General features: G+C 42.6%; 1 protein-coding gene across 2 annotated transcripts; it reads right to left on the reverse strand.

Annotated features, from left to right (window-relative positions):
* Positions 1–5,216: 5,216 nt before the first annotated feature.
* Positions 5,217–26,531, reverse strand: exoc3l2a (exocyst complex component 3-like 2a). Of its 2 annotated transcripts, none has more exons than XM_029671408.2 (13): positions 26,401–26,531; positions 24,488–24,979; positions 22,080–22,300; positions 19,522–20,251; positions 18,534–18,648; positions 17,472–17,582; positions 17,191–17,291; positions 16,977–17,087; positions 14,351–14,486; positions 13,974–14,096; positions 11,843–11,998; positions 10,287–10,408; positions 5,217–6,468 (listed from the first exon to the last, which is right to left on the reverse strand). In XM_029671408.2, the coding sequence occupies exons 2-13, from the start codon at positions 24,952–24,954 to the stop codon at positions 6,150–6,152; spliced, it is 2,712 nt and encodes a 903-aa protein (XP_029527268.1). In that variant the 5' UTR covers positions 24,955–24,979; positions 26,401–26,531; the 3' UTR covers positions 5,217–6,149. The 2 variants fall into 2 exon arrangements, with proteins under 2 accessions (XP_029527268.1, XP_029527269.1); XM_029671409.2 differs by lacking the exon at positions 26,401–26,531 and adding an exon at positions 23,044–23,166 and having other exon boundaries at positions 24,488–24,575.
* Between the last annotated feature and the right edge of the window lie 235 nt (positions 26,532–26,766).

The following is a 26,766-nucleotide window of genomic DNA, read 5'->3' on the forward strand; positions in this document are numbered from 1 at the left end:
CTCTGCAGCTATGTCCATACAGGAGCTACAGTGGAGCCCAATCGGACATGGCTTCCATAACACGCATACAGAGAGACAAACAGCAGAGGTGTATATATACTGTAGGTGCTCAAATATATATCCTGCGTCAGACACTATATCAGTTTGTCAGACGGCCCTTTGGTTTGTATTGTTCAACGCTGCTGTTTTGAAGATGTTCAGCACTCCTCCCTTGGGTAGGGCACCACCTTTCCGTCATCAAACAGATGCTTCTAAAGCACAGGACATTTTGTATTTTAAAGGGGCAATCTGCAGTTGCTACATACATGTTTGGACTTATATATGACTGATATGTACCCATTGATTCTTGAAGAATATAACTTATTAGCTTATTAGCTTAGTTAAACTGTCCTACGGCATCAGAACCGAAAATATAAGCTTGTTTTACTCCAATGTTTGTAAACAAGGTAAATGTAAACAAACACTGTATAGCCTCAAAACATGCTTCAAACTATAATGTTGGTATCATGGATGATCCGTCCTTGCATGTTAAGCTCTGTCTATGAATTTGAGAGTGGTTACATTTCTCCAGCCCCACCCCTCAGCATTTCACCGGGGAAATGGCTTTGTTATTGTTTCAACTGCGGATTACACCTTTAAAGTTTGTTTGCTCCCATATGTGGCTAAAAATACAGTAGGTACTTCTACATGATCAAATAAATGCTCCCCCTCACCCACTAAATGAGAAGTTAGTTCAATCCACAAAATCAATTGGGGATTATTTACTCTGACACCCAATCGATTTACTCTGTGGCAACAGAATATATCATATATCACATGTCCATTCACAGTGAGTGTTCAAAACATTTACAATCCATGTAACCCACACACATTTAAGTACCAGACAAAAATTAGGACACAGCTACTCATTCCAGGGTTTTTCTTTATTTTTACTATTTTCTACATTGTAGAATAATAGTGAAGAGATCAATACGTTGAAATAACACATATGGAATCATGTAGTAACCAAAAAAAGTGTTAAACAAATCAAAATATATTTTAGATTTTAGATTCTTCAAAGTTGCCACCGTTTGCCTTGATGACAACTTCGCACACGCTTGGCATTCTCTCAACCAGCTTCATGAGGAATGCTTTTCCAACAGTCTTGAAGGAGTTCCCACATATGCTGAGCACTTTTCCTTCACTCAGCAGTCCAACTCATCCCAAACCATGTCAATTGGTTTGTGGTCGGGTGATTGTGGAGGCCAGGTCATCTGATGCAGCACTCCATCACTCTCCTTCTTGGTCAAATAGCCCTTACACAGCCTGAAAGTGTGTTGGGTCATTGTCCTGTTAAAAATACAAAAACAGATGGGATGGCGTATCGCTGCAGAATGCTGTGGTAGCCATGTTGGTTAAGTGTGCCTTGAATTCTAAATAAATCACTGACAGTGTCACCAGCAAAGCACCCCCACAGCATCACATCTTCTCCTCCATGCTTCACAGTGGGAAACACACATGCAGAGATCATCTCCGTTCACCTACTCTGGGTCTCACAAAGACATGGCAGTTGGAACCAAAAATCTCAAATTTGGACTCATCAGACCAAAGGACAGATTTCCACCAGTCTAATGTCCATTGCTCATGTTTCTTGGCCCAAGCAAGTCTCTTCTTTTTATTGATGTCCTTTAGTAGTGTTTTCTTTGCAGCAATTCGACCATGAAGGCCTGATTCACAGTCTCTTCTGAACAGTTAATGTTGTCTGTTACTGGAACTCTGTGAAGCATTTATTTGGGCTGCAATTTCTTAGGCTGGTAACTTTAATGTAGGCTATCGTTGTATATAAGAATTTGTTAACTGACTTGCCTAGTTAAATAAACAAATGTAAATTAAATATCCTCTGCAGCAGAGGTCATTCTGGGTCTTCCTTTCCTGTGGCGGTCCTCATGAGAGCTAGTTTCATCATAGTGCTTGATGGTTTTTCCGACTGCACTTGAAGAAACTTTCAAAGTATTCCGAATTGACTGACCTTAAAGTAATGATGGACTGTCATTTCTCTTTGCTTATTTGAGCTGTTCTTTCCATAATATGGTCTTGGTCTTTTACAAAATAGGTCTATCTTCTGTATACCAACCCTAACTTGACACAACACAACTGATTGGCTCAAATGCATTAAGGAAATAAATTCCACAAATTAACTTTTAACGAGGCACACCTGTTAATTGAAATGCATTCCAGGTGACTATCTCATGAAGCTGGTTGAGAAAATGTCATCAAGGCAAAGAGTGGCTACTTTAGGTACTACATGATTCAATATGTGTTATTTCATATTTTGGATATCTTCATTATTATTCTACAATGAAGTACAAATTAAGAAAACCCCGGAGTAGGTGTGTCCAAATCATTTTTATATGGGGGTCTGAATACTTTCCGAAGGCACTGTATATATATATATATATATATATATATATATATATATATATACTTCGCCTTGGGAAAGTATTCAGACCCCTAAATAAAAACTATTCAGACCCATATATATATATTTAGAATAAGGCTTAGAATAAGGCTGTAACTTAACAAAATGTGGAAAAAGTCAAAAAGTCTGAATACTTTGCATTCGGAAAGTGATCCACACAATAAGCCATCATGAGGAAGCGAAAACAGGTTTTTAGAAATGTTTGCTAATATATTACAAAAAACAAACATAAATCACTTAGTTACATAAGTATTCAGACCCTTTGCTATGAGACTACTCAATTCAGCTCAGATGCAACCTGTATCTATTGATCATCTTTGAGAAGTTTCTACAACTTGATTGGAGAATGTGGTCATGTGTGGTCAATGTGGTCAATTCAATTGATTGGACATGATTTGGAAAGGCACACGCCTGTCTATATAAGGTCCCACAGTTGACAGTGCATGTCAGAGCAAAAACCAAGCCTTGAGATCAAAGGAATTATCCGTAGAACTCCGAGACAGGATTGTGTGAAGGGAACCAAAACATTTCTGCAGAATTGAAGGTCCCAAAGAACACAGTGGAATTAAATGGAAGAAGTTTGGAACCACCAAGACTCTTCCTAGAGCTGGCCGCCAGGCCAAGGGCCTTGGTCAGGGAGGTGACCAAGAGCCCGATGGTCACTCTGACAGAGCTCAGAGTTCCTCTGTGGAGATGGGAGAACCTTCCAGAAAGACAATCATCTCTGCAGCACTCCACCAATCATGCCTTTATGGTAGAGTGGCCAAATGGAAGCCACTCCTCAGTAAAATGCACATGACAGCCCGTTTGGACTTTGCCAAACAGCACCTAAAGACTCTCAGATCATGAGAAACAAGATTCTCTGGTCTGATGAAACCAAGATTGAACTCTTTGGCCTGAATGCAAGCTTCACATCTGGAGGAAACCTAGCACATCCCTACGGTGAAGCATGGTGTTGGCAGCGTCATGTTGTGGGGATGTTTTTCAGCGGCAGGGACTGGGAGACTAGTCAGCATCGAGGAAAAGATGAACGGAGCAAAGAACAGAGAGATCCTTGATGAAATCCTACTCCAGAGCGCTCAGGACCTCATACTTGGGTGAAGGTTCACCTTCCAACAGGACAACGACCCTAAGCACACAGCCAAGACAATGCAGGAGTGGCCCAGCCAGAGCCCGGATTTGAACCCGATCTAACATCTCCGGAGAGACCTGAAAATAGCGTTGCAGTAACGCTCCTTATCCAACCAGACAGAGCTTGAGAGGATCTGCAGAGAAGAATGGGAGAAACTCCCCAAATACAGGTGTGCCAAGCTTGTTGCGTCATACCCAAGAAGACTCGAGTCTGTAATCGCTGCCAAAGGTGCTGCAACAAAGTACTGAGTAAAGTGTGTGAATACTTATGTAAATGTTATATTTCCTTTTAGTATTTTTCATATATTTGCAAACATGTCTAAAAAACAGTGTTTGCTCTGTCATTATGGGGAATTGTGTGTAGATTGATGAGGGACAAAAACATTTGAATCAATTTTAGAATAAGGCTGTAAAGTAATCAAATGTGGGAAGAATCAGGTGTTCAAATGCTTTCTGAAGACACTGTAGGTAAAGACCAGATAAAATTTGTGCAGTATCCAAGACACCTACTAGAACTTCTTCAGGATCGGTGTCCCTTCCACGGGACGGTTGAGCTAACATAGGCTAATGCGATTAGCATGAGGTTGTAAGTAACAAGAACATTTCCCAGGACATAGACATATAAACAAATTAGGCACATTTGGGCGCCTTGATGCAAAATTTTGAACATAAATGCAATGGTTCATGGGGTCAGTCTAAAACATTGCACATACACTGATGCCATCTAGTGGCCAAATTGCCTAAATTGCATCTGGGCTGGAATAACACATTATGGCCTTTCTTTTGCATTTCAAATGATGGTACAAAAAAATACACACGAACGGTTGTTTTTTTCTTTGAATTATCTTTCACCAGATCTATTGTGTTATATTCTACTACATTCCTTTTACATTTCCATAAACCTCAAAGTGTTTCCTTTCAAATGGTACCAATAATATGCATATCCTTCCTTCAGGGCCTGAGCTACAGGCAGTTAGATTTGGGTATGTCATTTTAGGCAAAAATTGAAAAAGGGGGCTAATCCTATACCTCCCTGACCAAGGCCCTTCTCCCCCGATTGCTCAGTTTAGGAAGAGTCTTGGTGGTTCCAAACTTCATTTAAGATTGATGGAAGCCACTGTGTTCTTGGGGACCTTCAATGCTGCAGAAATGTTTTGGTACCCTTCCCCAGATCTGTGCCTCAGAGCTCTACGGACAATTCCTTCGACCTCATGGCTTGATTTTTACTGTGACATCCACTTTCAACTGTGGGACCTTATATAAACAGGCGTGTTACTTTCCAAATCATGTGCAATAATTTAATGTATCACAGGTGGACGCCAATCAAGTTGTAGAAACATGTCGAGGATGATCAATGGAAACAGCATGTACCTGAGCTCAATTTCGAGTTTCATAGCAATAGGGTCTGAATACTTATGTAAATTCTAAAAACCTGTTTTTTTCACTTTGTCATTATGGGGTATTGTGTTATTGCTCAGGAAATTGTTTTATTATATCAGTTTTAGAATAAGGCTGTAACGTAACAAAATGTCGGAAAAGGCAAGGCGTCTGAATACTTTCCGAAGGCACTGTATATGTTTTATAATGCTTTTGAATTACACATACTGTTTTGTCAGGAAATACCAGGTTACCCGGGAGAATAATGATTTATTCTTGAGATGGCACGTTTGTAAAATACCGGGAAAATATTAAACCCTAGTGCTGCAGCACCCTCAGCACCCCTACTTCCCGCGGCTATGATGACATCGCTACTTTGAAAGTGACTGCTGTGCCATTTTCCCTACATGAGCTAGCCCCTAGCAATTTGAGTTCTAGACAAATGAGCTTGAGTGACATCTTGCGAGCGAGAGAGAGAGCGAGAGCGAGCGAGCGAGCGAGTGAGAGAGAGAGAGAGAGAGAGAGAGAGAGAGAGAGAGAGAGAGGGTTAGACCCTAACCCTAACCCTAACCCTATAACACATTGGTTAAAATTGTGCAGTCATGTAAAATTGTGCAGTCATGTAAGCTATCTTTAAGCAGTTTATTAACTACTTATAAATGTATACACTTACACCTTAATGTAAAGTGTTACCCAATGAGGTTTACAAAATGATTCTAAACATGAAGAAAAATCTGAGCTTGAAGTACAGTAGATGGGCTTGTATCTGTGGTACCTGATGTCAAGTTCTTCTTCTTATCGCTATCCATTCAAATGTCTGTAAATGAGTGGGAAGATCATTTACAGATGAATTATAAACATTTAATTTCATGTTTCTATGGGGACTTTGCATTTCTTATCAGTAGTAGTAAGTTTCACAGTAGTTTGTGATTCTGCCCCATTGTAGTAGTCGCAGCACATACAGTAATATGACAGAATTTAAGATTGAGTACTCTTCGAAGTGTCGTCATCAACAAACCTCTACCTCTATTATTTAAAGCAGAAATCCAAACAATTCGATCTTAAAGCTCCATGAGTATCAAGTAGTCATAGAGATGCACACATGGATACAGAATTACAGGTGAGCGAGCCTCTGTTCTACCAAACACTTGATGTGCATCAACTCCATACGATTTCCTTGAAGTCAATCATAATCCATATCCTTGTCCTCTTTCAGTTGTTCCGGTGGCAGCGTGGTTCTGTTCCTGGGGCTTCTCTTACGGTGTCGTCGAAGCCGGGCCTCTGAGAACCAGTTGGCGACGGTCATGGCAACACGGATGAGGCCCAGGTTGATGCAATGTACCTCGGTGGTGACAGGGATGTCCGAGAAGAGGGCATGATCCCTGCATGGCAGGGTAGAGCTGTTGCTGCTCTCAAAGTCTCGGACCACGTTCAAGATCTCTTGGCGCTCTGCCTGACGTATCATCCCCCGCACATTTAGCAGGGTGGAGATGTGCTTCTTCCTGCGGTAGGATGAAGGGAGGAAGAGAAAGGAAAGACAGGGAAGATGGAGACCGATGTTAGTGTGTTTCGGTGGTTTCAGGTAGCTTCATGATTCAATCATGTTGTAGAGCAAAGGGCCATGACTTATTATGTTCAATTGATCTATTGATCATTTTTTCAATTATATTTCACCCCAAATAGACATTTGGGGGAGTCCCAGTGGTAGACGGCAGACTTTGATCTATGAAAATACAGGCGGCTAGTAACAAAACAAAAGAGTGATGCTTGCAGAGACTCCTTGTGCCTGAGTGAGTTAACATGTGTCCAGGTTGTCTTGACCTGCTCCAGCCCCCTCCTTTGATTCCAGAGCGTGGCACCAGACTGTCTCTCACAGGGTGGCAGGAACAGGAAGTACTCTGCAGCAGCTTCCTGTCTGCCTGGCCACAGGTCATGCGTCACACATTGGGTACGATGCCAGCTAGCCAGCCCTTAGCTGACCCCACAAAACACACAAACAACGAGGGGCCTGGGACCTTGTGGGGCCCTCCAGCCTCTGCCACTCAAAACAGCCCCTTGGTCCTCTCCAAGAATAAAGTACACTCAACCTATATGGACTAAATTGAAATGTTTCTTACAGAATACATATGAAACCATGGTAGGAAACTGTTTGGAAATTATGGGGAAATTATTAGGACAAAGGTGAGGACGCAACAGTTCACCTGACACAATACTGAATCCAATGATGTTATGTGCATTTTACATTTACTGTACTTTCGCCGCATTTGTTGATAACAAAATCTGACAATACTCTGGATACATTCAGTAATATGATAGGAATATTGCTGGAAAATGTGGGGTAGGTGCAACATAAGCCAAAACGAATTACAAGGGTTTGAGTGAGAGTGGCCACACACCTCTCCAAAGTGTTCACAGTTCCTAAGTCATTTTAATGCACTTTTATGACTCAAAGTAGAGTGTTCAACTATAAGTTGTTTTTTCAGCTCTCCTAGCTATGCAGTTGAGGAACTACAGAAAGCACACTTGGAGGTGTTTTGTTTGGAACACAACCCTGCATCCCAGCACTCACACAATTACTGTTGTTGTTTATGCAATCCAAGAGCAATCCATTATAAATTGCTATCTGGGCCAGGTGGGCATCATTTTAAAGCTTGTTCTATTGCCAACATGACTAGCTAGGTTATAAAATACAATATTACAGCGTTAGGCTTTCACAATGCAATTCAGGGAATCAGATCATGTTATTGCTTGTTCCGTGCTAATTTTCTTCACAATAGACAAACATATATATTAATTCTGTTCAGAACAAACCAGGGTATGACGCCATGTCATCTTGTAACTGTACATCAAACATAATGATATACATTGACGCTGTATATGACATGAGTTTTATGATATGGAAATGTGAAGTGCACATTTGGGTGTTTGGCTTGCTTGTATGAAATCAAAGCGGTATTTATTATAGTCCTCTTAATTTACAGCATTTCCCTCACTCAGACAACAAAACATTTGCAACAGTTGCCCAATTAGTGGGAGGGATGGGGGCAACTTCTTTTCGCGCAAGGTGATCATGTTCAGAACGGCTATCAGTCAAAACCCATACAGCGTTGTTAAAACTTCGTATGGCTGCAGGGGCACTATTGAGTAGCTTGGATGAAAAGTGCCCAGAGGTGCCCAGAGTAAACTGCCTGCTCCTCAGTCTCAGTTGCTCATATATGCATATTATTATTAGTATTGGATAGAAAACACTCAGAAGTTTCTAAAACTGTTTGAATGATGTCTGTGAGTAAAACAGAACTCTAATGGCAGGCAAAAACCTGAGAAGAAATCCAAACAGTAAGTGAGGTTGGTGGATTTTCAATCCAGGCCCAATTGAATTCACATTGGGATATGAATGAAGTTGCACTTCCTATGGCTTCCACTAGAAGTCAACCGTCTTTAGAAACTTGAATGAGGATTCTACTGTGTTGTGGGACTGAATAAGAGCTGAATGAGTCAGCTTACTGGCAGAGAGCCATTTCCTGGTCACGCGCATTCCACATGATATCGACTTTACATTTACATTACATTTAAGTCATTTAGCAGACGCTCTTATCCAGCGACTTACAAATTGGTGCTTTCACCTTATGACATCCAGTGGAACAGCCACTTTACAATAGTGCATCTAGGTCTTTTAAGGGGGGGGGGGTGAGAAGGATTACTTTATCCTATCCTAGGTATTCCTTAAAGAGGTGGGGTTTCAGGTGTCTCCGGAAGGTGGTGATTGACTCCGCTGTCCTGGCGTCGTGAGGGAGTTTGTTCCACCATTGGGGGGCCAGAGCAGCGAACAGTTTTGACTAGGCTGAGCGGGAACTGTACTTCCTCAGTGGTAGGGAGGCGAGCAGGCCAGAGGTGGATGACTTGCGTTCCATTCCTTCTCAAGACACAAAGGAATTCTCCGGGTTGGAACTTTATTGAAGATTTATGATAAAAACATCCTAATGATTGATTCTGTACTTAGTTTGAAATGTTTCTTCGACCTGTAATATAACTTTTTGAAGTTTTTGTCCGAAGAAATGCACAAGCGTTTGGATAGGTGTACCAAACGCGCTAACAAAAGTAGCTAATTGGACATAAATAATGGACATTATCGAACAAATCAAGCATTTATTGTGGACCTGGGATTCCTGCGAGTGCATTCTGATGAAGATCACCAAAGGTAAGGGAATATTTAGCATGTAATTTCTGGTTTCTGTTGACCAACATGGCGGCTAATTGTATTATATTTCTGAGCGCAGTCTCAGATTATTGCATGGTATGCTTTTTCCGTAAAGTTTTTAAAAAATCTGACACAACAGTTGCATTAAGGAGAGGTATATCTATAATTCCTTGTGTATAACTTGTATTATCATCTACATTTATGATGAGTATTGCTGTTGAATCGATGTGGCTATGCAAAATCATTGGATGTTTTTGGAACTAGTGAATGTAACGCGCCAATGTAAACTCAAGATTTTTTTCTATAAATATGAACTTTATCAAACAAAACATACATGTATTGTGTAACATGAAGTCCTATGAGTGTCATCTGATGAAGATCATCAAAGGTTAGTGATTAATTTTATCTCCATTTGTGCTTTTTGTGACACCTCTCTTTGGCTGGAAAAATGGCTGTGTTTATTCTGTGGCTTGGTGGTGACCTAACATATTCGTTTGTGGTGCTTTTGCTGTAAAGCATATTTGAAATCGGACACTGTGGTGGGATTAACAAAAAGATTACCTTTAAAACGGTATAAGATACATGTATGTTTGAGGAATTTTAATTATGAGATTTATGTTGTTTTGAATTTGGCGCCCTGCACATTCACTGGCTGTTGTCATATCATCCCGTTAACGGGATTGCAGCCATAAGAACTCAGAGCCAGAGCTCTGATGTCATGTATAGCTTGTTATTTTACAGACACTGAGTTCCAATTTAGTCGTTTATCAGTGCCCAAATTTGCCATTTTCAACTTGTATACAGGCAGGAGGTTAATAATGGTATGGTTAATACCAAAAGGTTAATAATGGTATGTTCGCATGCTTTTCCCCTTTGTTTTGACCTATTGTGTCAACAGAAAGTCTATACGTGGACTTAAATTCCGCTACCTTTGTCCAGATGTCAAAAATAGCACTTTGTGAAACTGCACCGTGGCATGTAGGTTCTGGGTACTGTGGCATAGCGTATATAGGAAATGGTGACCAATGAACGACATTTGCCAAATTTGTTCATTGTTTTCCAACTCTGGACTTTCAAAACATTGCGCAATACGGTATTCCCCAAAATGATGAAAACCCTTACCGTATGTCTGGAAACTCTTTCACCAGAACAGCAACCTCCATCTGGATGGACGGAGTGTCCTCCAGGAGAATGATGTCAGCCAGGTGAGTGAGGACACTGTCCAGCCAAGAGGATCCTGACTCCTGAAAGAGGAAATATTATGTAAGATAAGTAATTATAAACATTTGTAAAACAATTGATATGGACGAGTTGCATAAGTACAAAGGTCAATCATCTCATTGTCCATCAGCCATCAACAGATAGGTGCAATCCATCATTTTCTGAAACAAAAGCTCTGTGTGGACGTACCATAGACATTAATACCAACATCATCTATCAGGATTTGTAGTCCTACATTCTTAGAATAAAAGGTGCTATCTTGGACCATAAGCGGTTAATTGGGGTTACAAAACAGTCGTTGGGAGTGTTAAACTAAATCATCTTATCGCGTTCAGATACAGTTGAAGTCGGAAGTTTACATACACATTAGGCAAATACATTTAAACTCAGTTTTTCACAATTCCTGACATTTAATCAGAGTAAAAATTCCCTGTTTTAGGTCAGTTGGGATCACCGCTTTATTTTAAGAATGTGAAATGTCAAAATAATAGAAGAGAGAATGGTTTATTTCAGCTTTTATTTATTTAATCACATTCGCAGAGGGTCAGAAGTTTACATACACTCAATTAGTATTTGGTAGCTTCACGGTTGGGATGGTATTCTTCGGCTTGCAAGCCTCCCCCTTTTTCCTCCAAATATAACAATGGTCATTATAGTCAAACAGTTCTATTTTTGTTTCATCAGACCAGAGGACATGCTGCTGTCGATATAGGACTCGTTTTACTGTGGATATGGATACTTTTGTACCTGTTTCCTCCTGCATCTTCACAAGGTCCTTTGCTGTTGTTCTGGGATTGATTTGCACTTTTCGCACCAAAGTACATTCATCTCTAGGAGACAGAACGTGTCTCCTTCCTCACCGGTATGACGGTCACATGTGGTTTATACTTCCGTACTATTGTTTGTACAGATGAATGTGGTACCTTCAGGCGTTTGGAAATTGCTCCCAAGGATGAACCAGACGTTTGGAGGTCTACAATTTTTTAATTGAGGTCTTGGCTGATTTATTTTGATTTTCCCATGATGTCAAGCAAAGAGGCACTGAGTTTGAAGGTAGGCCTTGAAATACATCTACAGGTGCACCTCCAATTGACTCAAATTATGTCAATTAGCCTATCAGAAGCTTCTAAAACCATGACATAATTTTCTGGAATTTTCCAAGCTGTTTAAAGGCACAGTCAACTTAATGTTTGTAAACATCTGACCCACTGTATTTGTGATACAGTGAATTATAAGTGAAATAATCTGTCTGTAAACAATTGTTGGGAAAATTACTTGTGTCATGCAAAAAGTAGATGTCCTAACCAACTTGACAAAACTATAGTTTTTTTAACAAGACATTTGTGGAGTGGTTGAAAAACAAGTTTTAATGACTCCAAACTAAGTATATGTAAACTTCCGACTTCAACTGTAGTTGTTTATGGTCATTACGACCGTAAATCAGAGGGATGACTGACCAGGTCTTTAAAGAGCCCTTTGAGCTGCTTGGCCTCGTCCTGCAGTCGGAATGCCATCCTCTTCCTCATCTTCGATGATGTGCAGATGACCCGTCCTCGCATGATCGCACGCAAATACTCCACCAAAACCCGCCTGTGTATCTCCCCCACCAGTATCTGTCAATCAAACAGTCAACCACTCAATTATTCAGTCCCTCAATCATAACATACAGTGCCTTCAGAAAGTATTCAGACCCCTTGACTTTTTCTACATTTCGTTACGTTACAGCCTTATTCTAAAATGGATGAAAAAATAAATAAAGAATCCTCAGCAATCTACACACAATACCCCATAATGGCAAAGAGAAAACAGGTTTTTAGAAATTTTGGAACCGAAAAAACATATTTACATAAGTATTCAGACCCTTTGCTATGAGTCTAGAAATTGAGCTCAGATGCATCCTGTTCCCATTGATCATCCTTGAGATGTTTCTACAACTTGATTGGAGTTCACCTGGGGTAAATTCAATTGATTGGACATGATTAGGAAAGTCACACGCCTGTCTATATAAGGTCACACAGTTGACATTGCATGTCAGAGCAAAAACCAATCCATGAGATCGAAGGAATTGCCCGTAGAGCACCGAGACAGGATTGTGTCGAGGCACAGATCTGGGGAAGGGTACCAAAACATTTCTGCAGCATTGAAGGTCCCCAAGAACACGGTGGCCTCAATCATTCTAAAATGGAAGAAGTAGAACCACCAAGACTCTTCCTAGAGCTGGCTGCGCTGCCAAACTGAGCAATAGGGGGAGAAGGGCCATGGTCAGAGAGGTGACCAAGAACCGGATGGTCACTCTGACAGAGCTCTAGAGTTCCTCTGTGGAGATGGGAGAACCTTCCAGAAGGACAACCATCTCTGCAGCACTCCACCAATCAGGCCTTTATGGTAGAGTGGCCAGATGGAAGCCACTCCTCAGTAAAAGGCACATGACAGCCCGCTTGGAGTTTGACAAAAGGCACCAAAAGACCCGCAGACCATGAGAAACAATATTCTCTGGTCTGATGAAACCAAGATTGAACTCTTGGCCTGAATGCCAAGCGTCACATCTGTAGGAAACCTGGCACCATCCCTACTGTGAATAATGGTGGTGGCATAATTATGCTGTGGGGATGTTTTTCAGCGGCAGGGACTGGGAGACTAGTCAGGATTGAGGCAACAATAAATTGAGCAAACTCTTATTTTCAATGACAGCCTAGGAACAGTGGGTTAACTGCCTATTCAGGGGTAGAATGACAGATTTGTACCTTGTCAGCTCGGGGATTTGAACTTGCAACATTCCGGTTACTAGTCCAACACTAGTAACCACTAGGCTACCCTGCCTCCCCAAATACTGGTGTGCCAAGCTTGATGCGTCATACCCAAGAACAGAGTTGCTTCAACATAGTACTGAGTAAAGGTTCTTAATATTTATATAAATGTGTTATACGTTTTTCATTTGCAATAAATTAGCAAAAATGTCTAAAAATCTGTTTTTGCTTTGTCATTATGGGGTATTGTGTGTAGGTTGACGAGGGGGGAAAAAACTATTGAATCAATTTTTACATTTTACATTTACATTTAAGTCATTTAGCAGACGCTCTTATGCAGAGCGACTTACAAATTGGTGCGTTCACCTTAAGACATCCAGTGGAACAGCCACTTTACAATAGTGCATCTAAATCTTTTAAGGGGGGGGGGGTGAGAAGGATTACTTTATCCTATCCTAGGTATTCCTGAAAGAGGTGGGGTTTCAGGTGTCTCCGGAAGGTGGTGATTGACTCCGCTGTCCTGGCGTCGTGAGGGAGTTTGTTCCACCATTGGGGGCCAGAGCAGCGAACAGTTTTGACTGGGCTGCGCGGGAACTGTACTTCCTCAGTGGTAGGGAGGCGAGCAGGCCAGAGGTGGATGAACGCAGTGCCCTTGTTTGAAATTTTAGAATAAGGCTGTAACCTAGCAAAATGTGGAAAAAGTCAAAGGGTCTGAATACTTTCCAAAGGCACTGTAACTGTTGATAAACTTAATATATTGGGATAGAAATGTCAAATATTTATTGCATGTATTTTGTGCAGCATGTTATCATGTGTTAGGTATGTGGTCATTGGTGGAGACCTGATAAGGTGGGCAGTCCATTCTTCTGAACTTCTTGAAGTGTTGTTTGACGCTTGCTTCGATGGCTTCAAAGGCCTCAGTGTTGTTTAGCCACTTCCTTTTCACCAGCTTGTCAAAGAACGGCTGGAACAGAAATACACAGCTTTGACCCACATGAAGTGATGAACATTATGCTCCTATTGCAAAATGCACATCTGTGTAAACGTTAGAGCATGTGTGTTTGTGTTTGATCAGTCATATATGAGTGTGGAATTGGCAAGTTGTGTATTGGGGAAGGGATTTTAAGATAAATGTATGTTTTGTGTCAATAAATTGTAAGGAAAACATTTTCTGTGCCCTACCAAAGGAGGACACATTTAAAAAGCACATTGCCTCACCCTGATGTGCTCAAATAGTCTTTCTGTCAGAACCCTCACTGATTGGTTAACAATCCTGTCCAGGGAGGAGTTAGCTCTCTGTGTGGACTCCTCGTTGCTCTGTGGGTCACACTGCCTGCAACGCTGTACAAAGGATCTACACAAAAAGTGGAATGCAAACACTGTTGGTGAGTTCAGGTAGTGTAAGAATGATCTGAAACTCGTATTTCTGACTTGGAAAACCCGTTTGAACCATTTACAACCTTAATAATGTGGATAACATAATTTGACCATGTGATCTATTTGTCCCTTTGTCAACAACAGTTGGTGCATGATCATTCATATTAATGAAGTCTGAAGGTTCTGCTTGCCTGAGTTAAAATTCCTCGTGATAAGCTGCATACCACACTATTTACCAAGAGAGTTTTCATCTATATTTTTTGTAGCTGTCTATTTACCACAACAGCCCTATGCTGGCACTAGACCACACACAACAAGCCTTATAGGGCCAGAAGCAAACAAGAAGATGCAGCGCTCCTAATGGCCCGGGGATTTTAATGCAGGGAAAATGAAATCTGTTTTAACAGATTTCTACCAGCATGTCTCCTGTGCAAATAGAGTGAGAAAAAAACTCTACACACAGTGGTGCATGCAAAGCTAGACCTCACTCTACATTTGGCAAATCTGACCATAACTCCATCCTCTTAATTCCTGCTTACAAGCAAAAACTCAAACAGGAAGTACCAGTATTATGCTCAATACGGAAATGATCCGATGAAGCGGACGCTAAGCTACAGGACAGTTCCGTTAGCACAGATTGGAACATGTTCCAGGATTCACCCGATGGCATTGAGGAGTTTACCACATCAGTCATCGGCTTCAATAATAAGTGCATCGACGATGTAGTCCCCACAGTGACAGTACGTTCATCCCCTAACCAAAAGCCAAGATTACAGGCAACATCTGCACTGAACTAAAGGCTAGAGCTCCGGCTTTCAAGGAGAAGGTCACAAATTCGGATGCTTATAAGAAATCCCCCTACGACCGACGAACCATCAAACAGGCAAAATGTCAACACAAAGATCAAATCCTACTACACCGGCTCTGACGCTCATCTGATGCGGCCGCAGGGCCAGACGGATTACCAGGATGGGTACTCAGAGCATGCGCTGACCAACTGGCATGCGTCTTCACAGACATTTTCAACCTCTCCCATATGGGTCTTACAGTCTTACATATGTTTCAAGCAGACCACCATAGTCCACGTGCCCAAGAACGCCAAGGTAACCTGTCTAAATGACTATCGACCCATAGCACTCACATATGTAGCCATGAAATGCTTTGAAAGTGTGGTCGTGGCTCACATCAACACCATCATCCCAGACACCCTGGACCCACAATTCGCATACCGCCCTAACAGATCCACAGTTGATGCAATCTCTATTGCACTCCACAGTGCCCTTCCCCACCTGGACAAAAGGAACACCTACGTATGTGAGAATGCTCTTCACTGACTACATAGTGCCCTCCAAACTCATCACTAAATTAAGGATCCTGGGATTAATCACCTCACTCTGCAATTAGATACTGGACTTTCTGACGAGGGTAGGAAAAACACATCTGACCCTCAACACTGGGTCCCCCCGTCCTTAGCTCCCACCTGTACTCCATGTTCACCCACGACTGTGTGGCCGCACACGACTCCAACCCCATCATTAAGTTTGCCGACGACACGACAGTGGAGCGCCAAGTTCCTCTGTGTCCACATCACTAAGGACATACCATGGTGCAAACACAACACAGTCGTGAAGAGGACACAACAATGCCTCTTCCCCCTCAGGAGGCTAAAGAGATTTGGCATGGGCCCTCAGATCCTTGAAAAGTTCTGCAGCTGTACCATTGAGAGCATCTTGACTGGCTGCATCACCGCTTGGCATGGCAACTGCTCGGCATCTGACCGCAAGGCGCATCAAAGGGTAGTGCGTATGGCCCAGTACATCACTGGGGCTGAGTTCCCTGTCATCCAGGACCTCTATACCAGGCGGTGTCAGAGGAAGGCCCTAAAAATCTTCCGGTACCAGAAAGTCAAGTCTGGGACCAAAAGACTGCTTAACAGCTTCTACCCCAAATCCATAAGACTGCTATACAGTTAATCAACTAACTACCCAGACTTTTTGTATTTCAATCAATCAATCACCTAACAAAACCTACATGTATATATTACCTCAATCAATCACCCCAATTACCTCGTAACCCAGTATACTGACACTGGTACCACTACTCCTTGTATATAGCCTGTATATAGCCTCGTTATTGTTATTTTATTGTGTTAATATTTTCCTTTTTATCTATTTAGTAATTGTCTTACTTTTTAACTACATTGTTGGGAAAGGGCTCGTAAGTAAGCTTTTCACGGTAAAGTCTGCACTTGTTGTATTTGGAGCATGTGACAAATACAATTTTACTTGTCAACTTTAACAAGATTGCCAACTAATTGTAAGCAATGTTAGCTAGCTAACTGGAGACGCTCTCGTCCCATTTACCACTTCACCAACTGAAAAATACATGTTTTTGATGAGCATTTGATTGGAGCATCAGTTAACACAGATGCCACCACAGGAGATGACTTCTCTGTCTGGGTATCTACCTGAGAGGCGGGCAGCAGTTGACCAGAGAGATGGTCCTGGAGACGTATCCATCGCCCCGGTCCCCAAACTCAGCCTGGGTCTCATGGAACATCTCCACCTTTCTCTGGAAACTGGACATAGTAACATGATCAAATTAAATCCATATATTGATTCACATTGAGGTTGTTGATTGAACTCAATGTCCATTTCTTTATAAACACATCTTCTCCTCACCTATATAGGAAGTCAGACAGTCCATTGAGATTGCAGCGGGCCACCCTGGCCCCCAGAAACGGGCTTACAGCTGTGGATCTGTCCAGGTCTACCTTTAGTCTCTGTAACAACCACACACAGATACTGATCAGAGCAGGAACTTCAAAATCCAACCACCCAAAATAGGTCACTCCAATATTAATGGAAGATTTACAAATGTCTTCGAGTTGTTTACCACAATGTCCAATGGTGACCTACAGATCTACAGTGCAGTAGTGTCTCTGAGTCATAGTGTGACAGACCTGGATGACAGAGCGGGCCAGACTGGACTGGTACTCCTCTATGTGCAGCGTTTGGGCCCACCGCCTCTCCTCCTCATCCAGAACCTGAGTGAGCTCTGTGGACACCTTCTCCTGCGATAAATGGAACACACACAATCACAAAGTCCATTGCCTACCCAAGAAACAAGTATGGGAAGTTTCAGTACCATTAGATTAGTGCCAGAACCATTACCTCTGTAGGTGGGATCCCCCCCCCCCCCCTGACAGTGTTCAGTATTAATGGACAATTCCACCACTTTTCATTATCGCCATCACAAAAGCAGTCTCTACAGATGTGAAAATGGCACATTTCTATGTTTTGTAGAAAGATATATAAAGTTAAAAGGTTCTACCTGATGATATAATCGAAAGTTAAAACAATAATTTTCAAACACTACTGTATGTGATTTGCGGTGACTTGGGGAGCAAGAAAATACCCTCCAAATAAAATTAAATAAAATGTTATTTGTCACACGGGCCAAGTACAACGGGTGTAGACTTGAAATGCTTGCTTACGAGCCCTTCCCAACAAGGCAGAGTTAAAATGTATAATAAAAAGAAAAATAGTAGCACAAGAGGAATAAAATGCACAAGAATGGAGCTATATACAGGGAGTACCAGTACCAGATCAATGTGGAGCTATATACAGGGAGTACCAGTACCAGATCAATGTGGAGCTATATACAGGGAGTACCAGTACCAGATCAATGTGGAGCTATATACAGGGAGTATCAGTACCAGATCAATGTGGAGCTATATACAGGGAGTACCAGTACCAGATCAATGTGCAGGGGTATGAGGTATTTGAGGTAGATATGTACATGAATGCAAGGTAAAGTGACGAGAAACAGGTTTTGAAAAGCTAACAGTTTTTCTTACTTTTAATCCTATCCCTGTGATGTAAAAGAGAAGCATTTTTTATGACCTTGTCTTTTTAACCACAGATCATATAAATGCGCCATTTTCACACATGTAGACACTAGTATGGTGCTGGAGATAATGAATATGAGGTTGAATTGCACTTTAAAAGCAATGTGATTTTACCCTGACAGTGTTCAGGCAGTCCTGTTCCAGTTGGTCCACTGTGTCTTGGTGCAGTAGGGGTTCCAGTCGGGAGTAGTTAATTGGGGTTTTCATGCCAACGGTGCCCAGGACATCCCTTAAAAAAGACGAGAGGGAGAGTGAGGAAGAGATACTATGTGTCACTATCCAGTCAAGTCTCACATTTCAGATCTGAACTAATACCTGTAAAGATCTATGTTAATATTCATACATACGTACAATGGACTTCCTTGATGTTCTTATCTTACACTCTTATTTAAAAATGATATATTTTTGTCCCCATAGGTGAACCCTTTGGTGGTGAAACAGGTTCTACTAAGAACGTATAACATTGTATTAATGAAAGGGTTCCACTGGAGCCAAAAATTGATAATGGCCGCGTTTGAGTTGTAAGGCTAACGTAGCCGACTGTAGACGAATGTCGACAAGAGCAGTCAGGGGAGGTGTATCTGAAACAGCCGAAAATGTCAGACACTGTTGTGGTTTTCCTACAGCAAGGCTTAGATGAACATGGCAGTGTCAACGTAGTTGCCATTGTTTGTGAAAATGTTTCTTTATAATATCAAAATAAGCATGTTTCTAACCCCCAGATCACACAATCACAAACTGAAATCATATGTGTGTACACTGTACAATCAATTGATGAGAGAGAGGTCTCAAATATCACATTCATTTCTGAACTATTGTCCAAAGTACCTGTACATCCATGAATGAGTTTCTATGATTTGTAACTCTTTTTGATGTATGTAATGTGATGTATTATTGAGTATTATTCATTCATTATTCTACTATTTCATGTATTTGTATTAATGTATTTTTGTTTATCTCATGATTGATTTTACATATGCTACCATTTTCATAGGGTTTTCCTAAGGGGACAATTAAATAACCCTTTATGGTTCTAGGTAGTACCTTATTTTCTAAGAGTGTATACATTTAATGTTGTTATGTTATGACTTGTGACACTGACCTGTTGTAGATGTTGTAGAACCAGTCCAGCATAGAGTAGACGTCAGTGATCTGAAGCTGGGAGCTGGTAATGATTTTCAGGCGTCTGGCCACCGCCCGGTGGTAGCTCTGTACATACACCTGGAAGGCCTGGAACTCCTCCGGGTAGACCGACACCACGTTCCGCCGTGCCGCGTCCAGGTCGTCCACCATGCGTCCCCTTAACCTCTCCAGGTATGAGGCCAGTTGCCCCGCCTGAGTGTCCACCTGCTGCGGCAGGCTCCAGTCTGCCGCCTCCGCCACCGCCTGCCGCCATTTCAGCTTGAGCTGACGGGGCCTCTGGCTATGATGGGGTTGGAGGCCCTCCCTTAAGGGCTGGGTCTGGGTCTCTTCTCTCTGGGCCTGGGAAATGTCAGCCTGCTCCTCCTGCTGAATGACCAGCACCACCAGTCCCAGGTTGGGCCCGGCCGTTGGCTGGCGGAGGGACTCCCTCACCACGTCCCACATCTCCTTCTGCAGGGCCTCATACAGCAGCTCCACATCCTTGGCCTTGCGCCTGCTGGCGTCCCGTGAAGCGTTGGGACTGGAGGGGTTGTCGAAGGACCCAGGAGGGGTCACTCCGGGGGGTGTGGATGGAGGCGTGGAGGGATGTGGCAGGAAGGCCAGTAGCTCGCACTCGTGCTCCAGCTCCTGGATGTGTGTGTCGGCCAGGAGGAGGTCCCTCTGGTTGACCAGCTGTAGGATCTCCAGCACTGAGGGAAGAGAGGAAAGGACAGATAGAGGAATCCCTTTCAAACTGTTTAGTCTATTGGTTTGTACAGAGTATTGCCATATGTGTAGGAACGGGTGGGGTAAGTGAGGAGAAAAAGTACATGTTTTCAACATTGACATACTGAAGGGTGCTGATACAGTTAAAGTTTGAAGTTTACATACACATTAGCCAAATACATTTAACCTCAGTTTTTCACAATTGCTGATATTTAATCCTAGTAAATATTTACTGTCTTAGGTTAGTTAGGATCACCACTTTACTTTAAGAATGTGAAATGTCAGAATAATAGTGGAGAGAATTATTTATTTCAGCTTTCATTTCTTTCATCACATTCCCAGGGGGTCAGAAGTTTACATACACTCAAATTGGTATTTGATAGCATTGCCTTTAAATTGTTTAACTTGGGTCTAACGTTTCAGGTAGCCTTCCACAAGCTTCCCACAATAAGGTGGGTGAATTTTGGCCCATTCCACCTGACAGAGCTGGTGTAACTGAGTCAGGTGTGTATGCACACACTTTTTCAGTTCTGCCCACAAATGTTCTATAGGATTGAGGTCAGGGCTTTGTGATGGCCAGTCCAATATCTTGACTTTGTTGTCCTTAAGCAATTTTGCCACAACTTTGGAAGTATGCTTGGGGTCATTGTCCATTTGGAAGACCCATTTGCGACCAAGATTTAACTTCCTGACTGATGTCTTGAGATGTTGCTTCAATATATCCACATCATTTTACTTCCTCAAAATGTAATCTATTTTGTGAAGTGCCCCACTCCCTCCCTCCTGCAGCAAAGCACCCCCACAACATGTTGCTGCCACCCCCGTGCTTCACGGTTTGGATGGTGTTCTTCAGGTTGCAAGGTTCCCCCTTTTTACTCCAAACAAATCGATGGTCATTTTTGCCAAACAGTTCTATTTTTGTTTCATCAGACCAGAGGACATTTCTCCGAAGGTACGATCTTTGTCCCCATGTGCAGTTGCAAACCGTAGTCTGCCTTTTTTATGGTGGTTTTGGAGCAGTGGCTTCTTCCTTGCTGATCAGCCTTTCAGGTTATGTCGATATAGTACTCGTTTTTACTGTGGATATAGATACTTTTGTACCTGTTTCCACCAGCATCTTCACAGGGTCTTTTGCTGTTGTTCTGGGATTGCTTTGCACTTTTCGCACCAAAGTACGTTCATTTATAGGAGACAGAACGCTTTTCCTTCCTGAGCGGTATGGCGGTTGCGTGGTCCCATGGTGTTTTTACTTGCGCACTATTGATTGTACAGATGAATGTGCATTTGGAAATTGCTCCCAAGGATGAACCAGACTTGTGGAGGTCTGCAATTTGTTTTCTGGGCATGCTATATACCACACTGTCCTTTGACTGTCCCTTGTCTGCTTTGCTCCCTACGGAGCTCTGTGAACAGTAGCTCTGGATTAAGCTTTATCTGAAGGGATCAGCAGTGGGAGGAAGTGCAGTCATTTCCTGCTTTCATAGTTTGGTGCTGATTGAACCCGATGACTGAGGGGATCTGGGGACCGCTTACAGCTCATCAGAGACCAGCGTGGGATTGGTGGAGGAAGTACTGCAGGAGCTGACCAAGAAGTTCCTGAGTTTCCGACTTAATAGACTCAAGTGAGGTTGGACTCGTAATGTGAACACTGAAACGTACAACGCTGACTGACATGCCACAGACAGAGGTAACCTGCATTGATCCTTACATGATTCAGAGGTTTCAGATTATGTGCCCTGTGATTGGCTGGACCAGCAGAACACATACCATATCTCCCCACTTGATTGGTTTGTTTTGGAGCGCCTTGTATACCTGAGAGTGGTTCCCTAGGTTTGACCACTGGCTCTTCCTCCTCCAGTTCCTTCTCGGCCTCCTGGGAGTTGTGGTCCGACAGGGACTCCCTCTTCAGTTTGCTAAGATTGACCATCCTGAGGAAGGAGGGCCGGCGGCGAGACTCATCCTCGCTGTCAATGCCCAGGTCTCCGCAGGGCAGGCTCTCTCTACGCTGTGTCTGCTTCCGCCGCCCTGCAAATCTAGAAGCAGAAGAGAACCATCAGGAGAGAATAGGAACTATATTATGGCTTGTTACGCTGTCAACCTCACAGTATGGCATTGAAGAGAGAGAAGAGCTATGTGTGGATTCCCAGAGTCAGAGATATTGTGTGGGAATTAAGATTCCATCTCAAATATAAATGGAATGGGATACATACGTGTTATCAAATACTGTAAGGGTCAATGCTAACAGGTGACTACCATATCCAGACTACCATATGCTATAAATAAGCAGTTATTTAAATGCTTGAGAGGTGCTTGTAGCTCTAAGCCAGGGATGGGCAACTGGGGGCCACAGCCCCCCTTTTGAAGGCCCTCAGTTAAATTTCCAAATTTCCCAAGAACTCAATCAGGGTCTCAACTAAGAATAGTAGAATAGTTAGAATAGTAGAACACACAAGGTGCCATTTCGAAATATGGTTGTGCATCAGCAGTTTCTCTATGTCAGTCACTGATGGTCAATTGTGGGTTTGATGTGGGTATGGATGTGGGTTGGATGTGGGTATGGATATGGGTATGGATGTGGGTATGGATGTGGGTTGGATGTGGGTATGGATGTGGGTATGGATGTGGGTTGGATGTGGGTATGGATGTGGGTATGGATGTGGGTATGGATGTGGGTATGGATGTGGGTTGGATGTGGGTATGGATGTGGGTATGGATGTGGGATGGATGTGGGTATGGATGTGGGTATGGATGTGGGTATGGATGTGGGTACACAGACCTGTTAGAAACTGCGGCCCATCATGATGAGTTCTGATTTTTTGTGGCCCCAACCCACATCAAAGTTGCCCATCCCTGCTCTAAGCAATCCAGATTGGAATTTTTGATTGCTGCCTTTCCCTGGCTGCAACAGTCAAAGTGAAAACAATGTCCCGGTTATACGTAGTGCCATTCACTCAATGCTTAGGTGCACAAGATAGCATTAGCAAACACATAAACATGGTGAATTTTTACATTCCATAACCAATTAGGAAATGATTATGCTATATGCTGTGAGCATTTCCGTCATTTCGTTACAGCTATCACAGTGCTACAAAATAGTGTCTAACTTAATCATATTACAGTGCCTACAGAAAGTCTACACCCCCTTTGACTTTTTTCACATTTTGCGGCCTTAAAATTGTATCTAAAATGTATCTATTGTCATCGGCAGAGACTGGGGAGTTTGTCAGGATCAAAAATAAATATGAAAGGAGCAAAGCCCAAGTTAGAAGAAAACCCGCCTCAGTCTTCTGAAAACCTAACCCTAGGATAGGGTTTTATTTTTGCCACAGTGTCTCCTGACCCCTCCTGTCTCAGCCTCCAGTATTTATGCTGCAGTAGTTTATGTGTCGGGGGGCTAGGGTCAGTTTGTTATATCTGGAGTACTTCTCCTGTCCTATTCGGTGTCCTGTGTGAATCTAAGTGTGCGTTCTCTAATTCTCTCCTTCTCTCTTTCTTTCTATCTCTCGGAGGACCTGAGCCCTAGGACCACGCCCCAGGACTACCTGACATGATGACTCCTTGCTGTCCCCAGTCCACCTGGCCATGCTGCTGCTCCAGTTTCAATTGGCTTGAGCCCTAGGACCATGTCCCAGGACTACCTGACATGATGACTCCTTGCTGTCCCCAGTCCACCTGGCCATGCTGCTGCTCCAGTTTCAACTGTTCTGCCTTACTATTATTCGACCATGCTGGTCATTTATGAACATTTGAACATCTTGGCCATGTTCTGTTATAATCTCCACCCGGCACAGCCAGAAGAGGACTGGCCACCCCACATATGCTCTCTCAAATTCTCTCTTTCTTTCTCTCTCTCGGAGGACCTGAGCCCTAGGACCGTGCCCCAGGACTACCTGACATGATGACTCCTTGCTGTCCCCAGTCCACCTGACTGTGCTGCTGCTCCAGTTTCAACTGTTCTGCCTTATTATTATTCGACCAAGCTGGTCATTTATGAACATTTGAACATCTTGGCAGCAGAATGTGAAAAAAGTTAAAGGGGGTGTAGACTTTCTATTGGCACTGTATATATAGAGAGACATTACATTTATGTTAATCTGTGGCTCTGGACCTGTATTTATAAAGCGTCTCAGAGTGGAAATGGTTCTCCCTGTCCATGCAATCTTATTCATTATGATCTAAAAGGCATCTGATCCTAGATCAATACCCTCCATCCCACTTACCGTAGCAGGGTCATGATCTCCTCTGAGCTCCTGCGGATGCCCTTCCTCTTCTCTTTCTCTGGCGGGGGCGAGTGGGGGTCCGTGGGGCTTCGCAGGGACGGGCTGGTCCCCCACACGCTGCACCCCGACATACGCAGCCCCTTACCCAACTTCCCCAGGGTCTTCAGGGGGGAAGAGCCGCACAGTCGCTCCAGAGTCCCCCTCAGGGGTCTTCCTCCTTTAAGGGCCCCGGTGCCGTGCTTCTCCATGTTCACCTCATTCTCCTCCTCTTCCCCATCTCGCGACAACCTGCACTGGAGGGATTTTGCTCCACGGCCCACCAAAATGGGGGGTTCACCCTCATTCCTCTCCTCCTCCAGGTTTACCTCCTCGAAGGGACTCAGGTCCAAGTTTAACCTGGGCAGGATGAGTTCACTGTTCCCATGATTACTCCTGGTCCTCCCTGGAAGGTTTTTAAGGATGGGCATGATGCTTGTGCTCAGGGATCAAATACTGCAAGGACACAAGGCCACTTAGTTAGAACAGATCATAGTTAGGCTAGCAATACCAAGAGCTCAATATGAGTGTGGGCTGGAAAAGGTTGAACAGAACATGCCAGCTAAAACCAGAATGAATGAGAGAGTAACGTTGTAATTGAGGACCTACAGAATATTCTAATAGCATAAGAACTGTTGCAATGAGACTATTCTCTATAGGCTTTACTCAGCGATTAAATACAAACACAGACGATTACCCAGCAGCGTTCTCAAGTTACCGACAGTAGAACATGCGTATGGGTAACTGGCCCACCCCGGGGGTGCCAGTTACCCCGAGGGAAGATCATGGCATGGGGTTTCACACAAGTGTGTTAAAATCCATTCGATCAGTTTTACTTTGAAATTCTTTAGTAGGTAATACTTAAAAGCTAAGTCTAGTTGTCTTATTTTAATTATTGAAATAACATTTTGGGGAGGAAATTATGTTGCACATGAATTAATATCCACTCTATGAGGAGATTTGATGTAATTTGTTTCACTAAAGCACTTAAGTATTTAAACAACTTGATATAACATCGGTCTTGATGAAATCACTTAAAATTACTCCCTAAATTCACGGTGAAAGAATTGATTGGGTCAAGTGGTTTTAGTGCTTGGCTGCCTGGGACACTAGTTTGCTGTATGTAATTACACTAACTACTGTAAACTACTATGTAACAATGTGTCCTCATACACTACTGTATAATGCACAGGTATAGGTATTATAGCCACACTTATTATAAAGTGGAACACAGTGGTTAATCTCTAGAAATAAACATAGTAACTAGTTGTTCTTAAAGTCCTGGTAAATGGAAACATTAAAGGTATATGAAAATAATTGAATTGCTAGCCCTGTCTAGAAATATATCATATTGATTATAAAACTTGTTTTTCCCTTTTTGTTCCTTGGAAACCTTGTCAGTGTCTGAAAAGGCTTACATTGAAATTGTTAATTATGACCCTGTATGTACCAAATCCTAGTACAAAGTATTACCTTGTTATTTTCAAGTACTTATAGCATAGACCATAGATGATTGTAAACAAACATCTACCTGTTTCTGAAGACCAGCAAAACAATCCACAGTGGCATACACTTCATTTTTTATTTCCTTGTAACAAGGTAGACTTTATGAGCTATACATCTAAAGGACTCCCTGAAGATACAATATAATAGTTATGACAGACAGACTACAGTAGGGTATCCTTCTCAATCAAACGTTTTGATATCTCATGAACTCTCAGAGACAGTATTTTAGAGCAAACCAGAACACACCATCACAACGGTAATGCAAAGCTATATGCATTATTGTATCGGCTTTAAAGATTTAGAGAAAGGATGGCAAGAGGCACAGCAATCAGAGGTGCACCTTAATAAGATCAATTCTTAATTCCTCTTACCGTGTGCAGTGTCTCAGTGGAATGTCATCCACTGTGTGTGTATCTCCACTGTTGCTCAGGAGAGCACTGTGCTCAGCCGGTTTCCTGACTGGTTGTATTGTAGCTGACAATTATGCTTTTTCCTGAGGAAACTGTGTGTGTGTGTGTGTGTGTGTGTGTGTGTGTGTGTGTGTGTGTGTGTGTGTGTGTGTGTGTGTGTGTGTGTGTGTGTGTGTGTGTGTGTGTGTGTGTGTGTGTGTGTGTGTGTGTGTGTGTGTGTGTGTGTGTGTGTGTGTGTGTGTGTGTGTGTGTGTGTGTGGTATTAATGTCTGAGCTTCAGTTGATAAGTGTGTGGTGCTTTTACATTCTGAATTGACCTGAGTAACA

Source organism: Oncorhynchus nerka, linkage group LG10 (genome assembly GCF_034236695.1).
Source record: "Oncorhynchus nerka isolate Pitt River linkage group LG10, Oner_Uvic_2.0, whole genome shotgun sequence".
Classification (NCBI taxonomy): Eukaryota; Metazoa; Chordata; class Actinopteri; order Salmoniformes; family Salmonidae; genus Oncorhynchus; species Oncorhynchus nerka.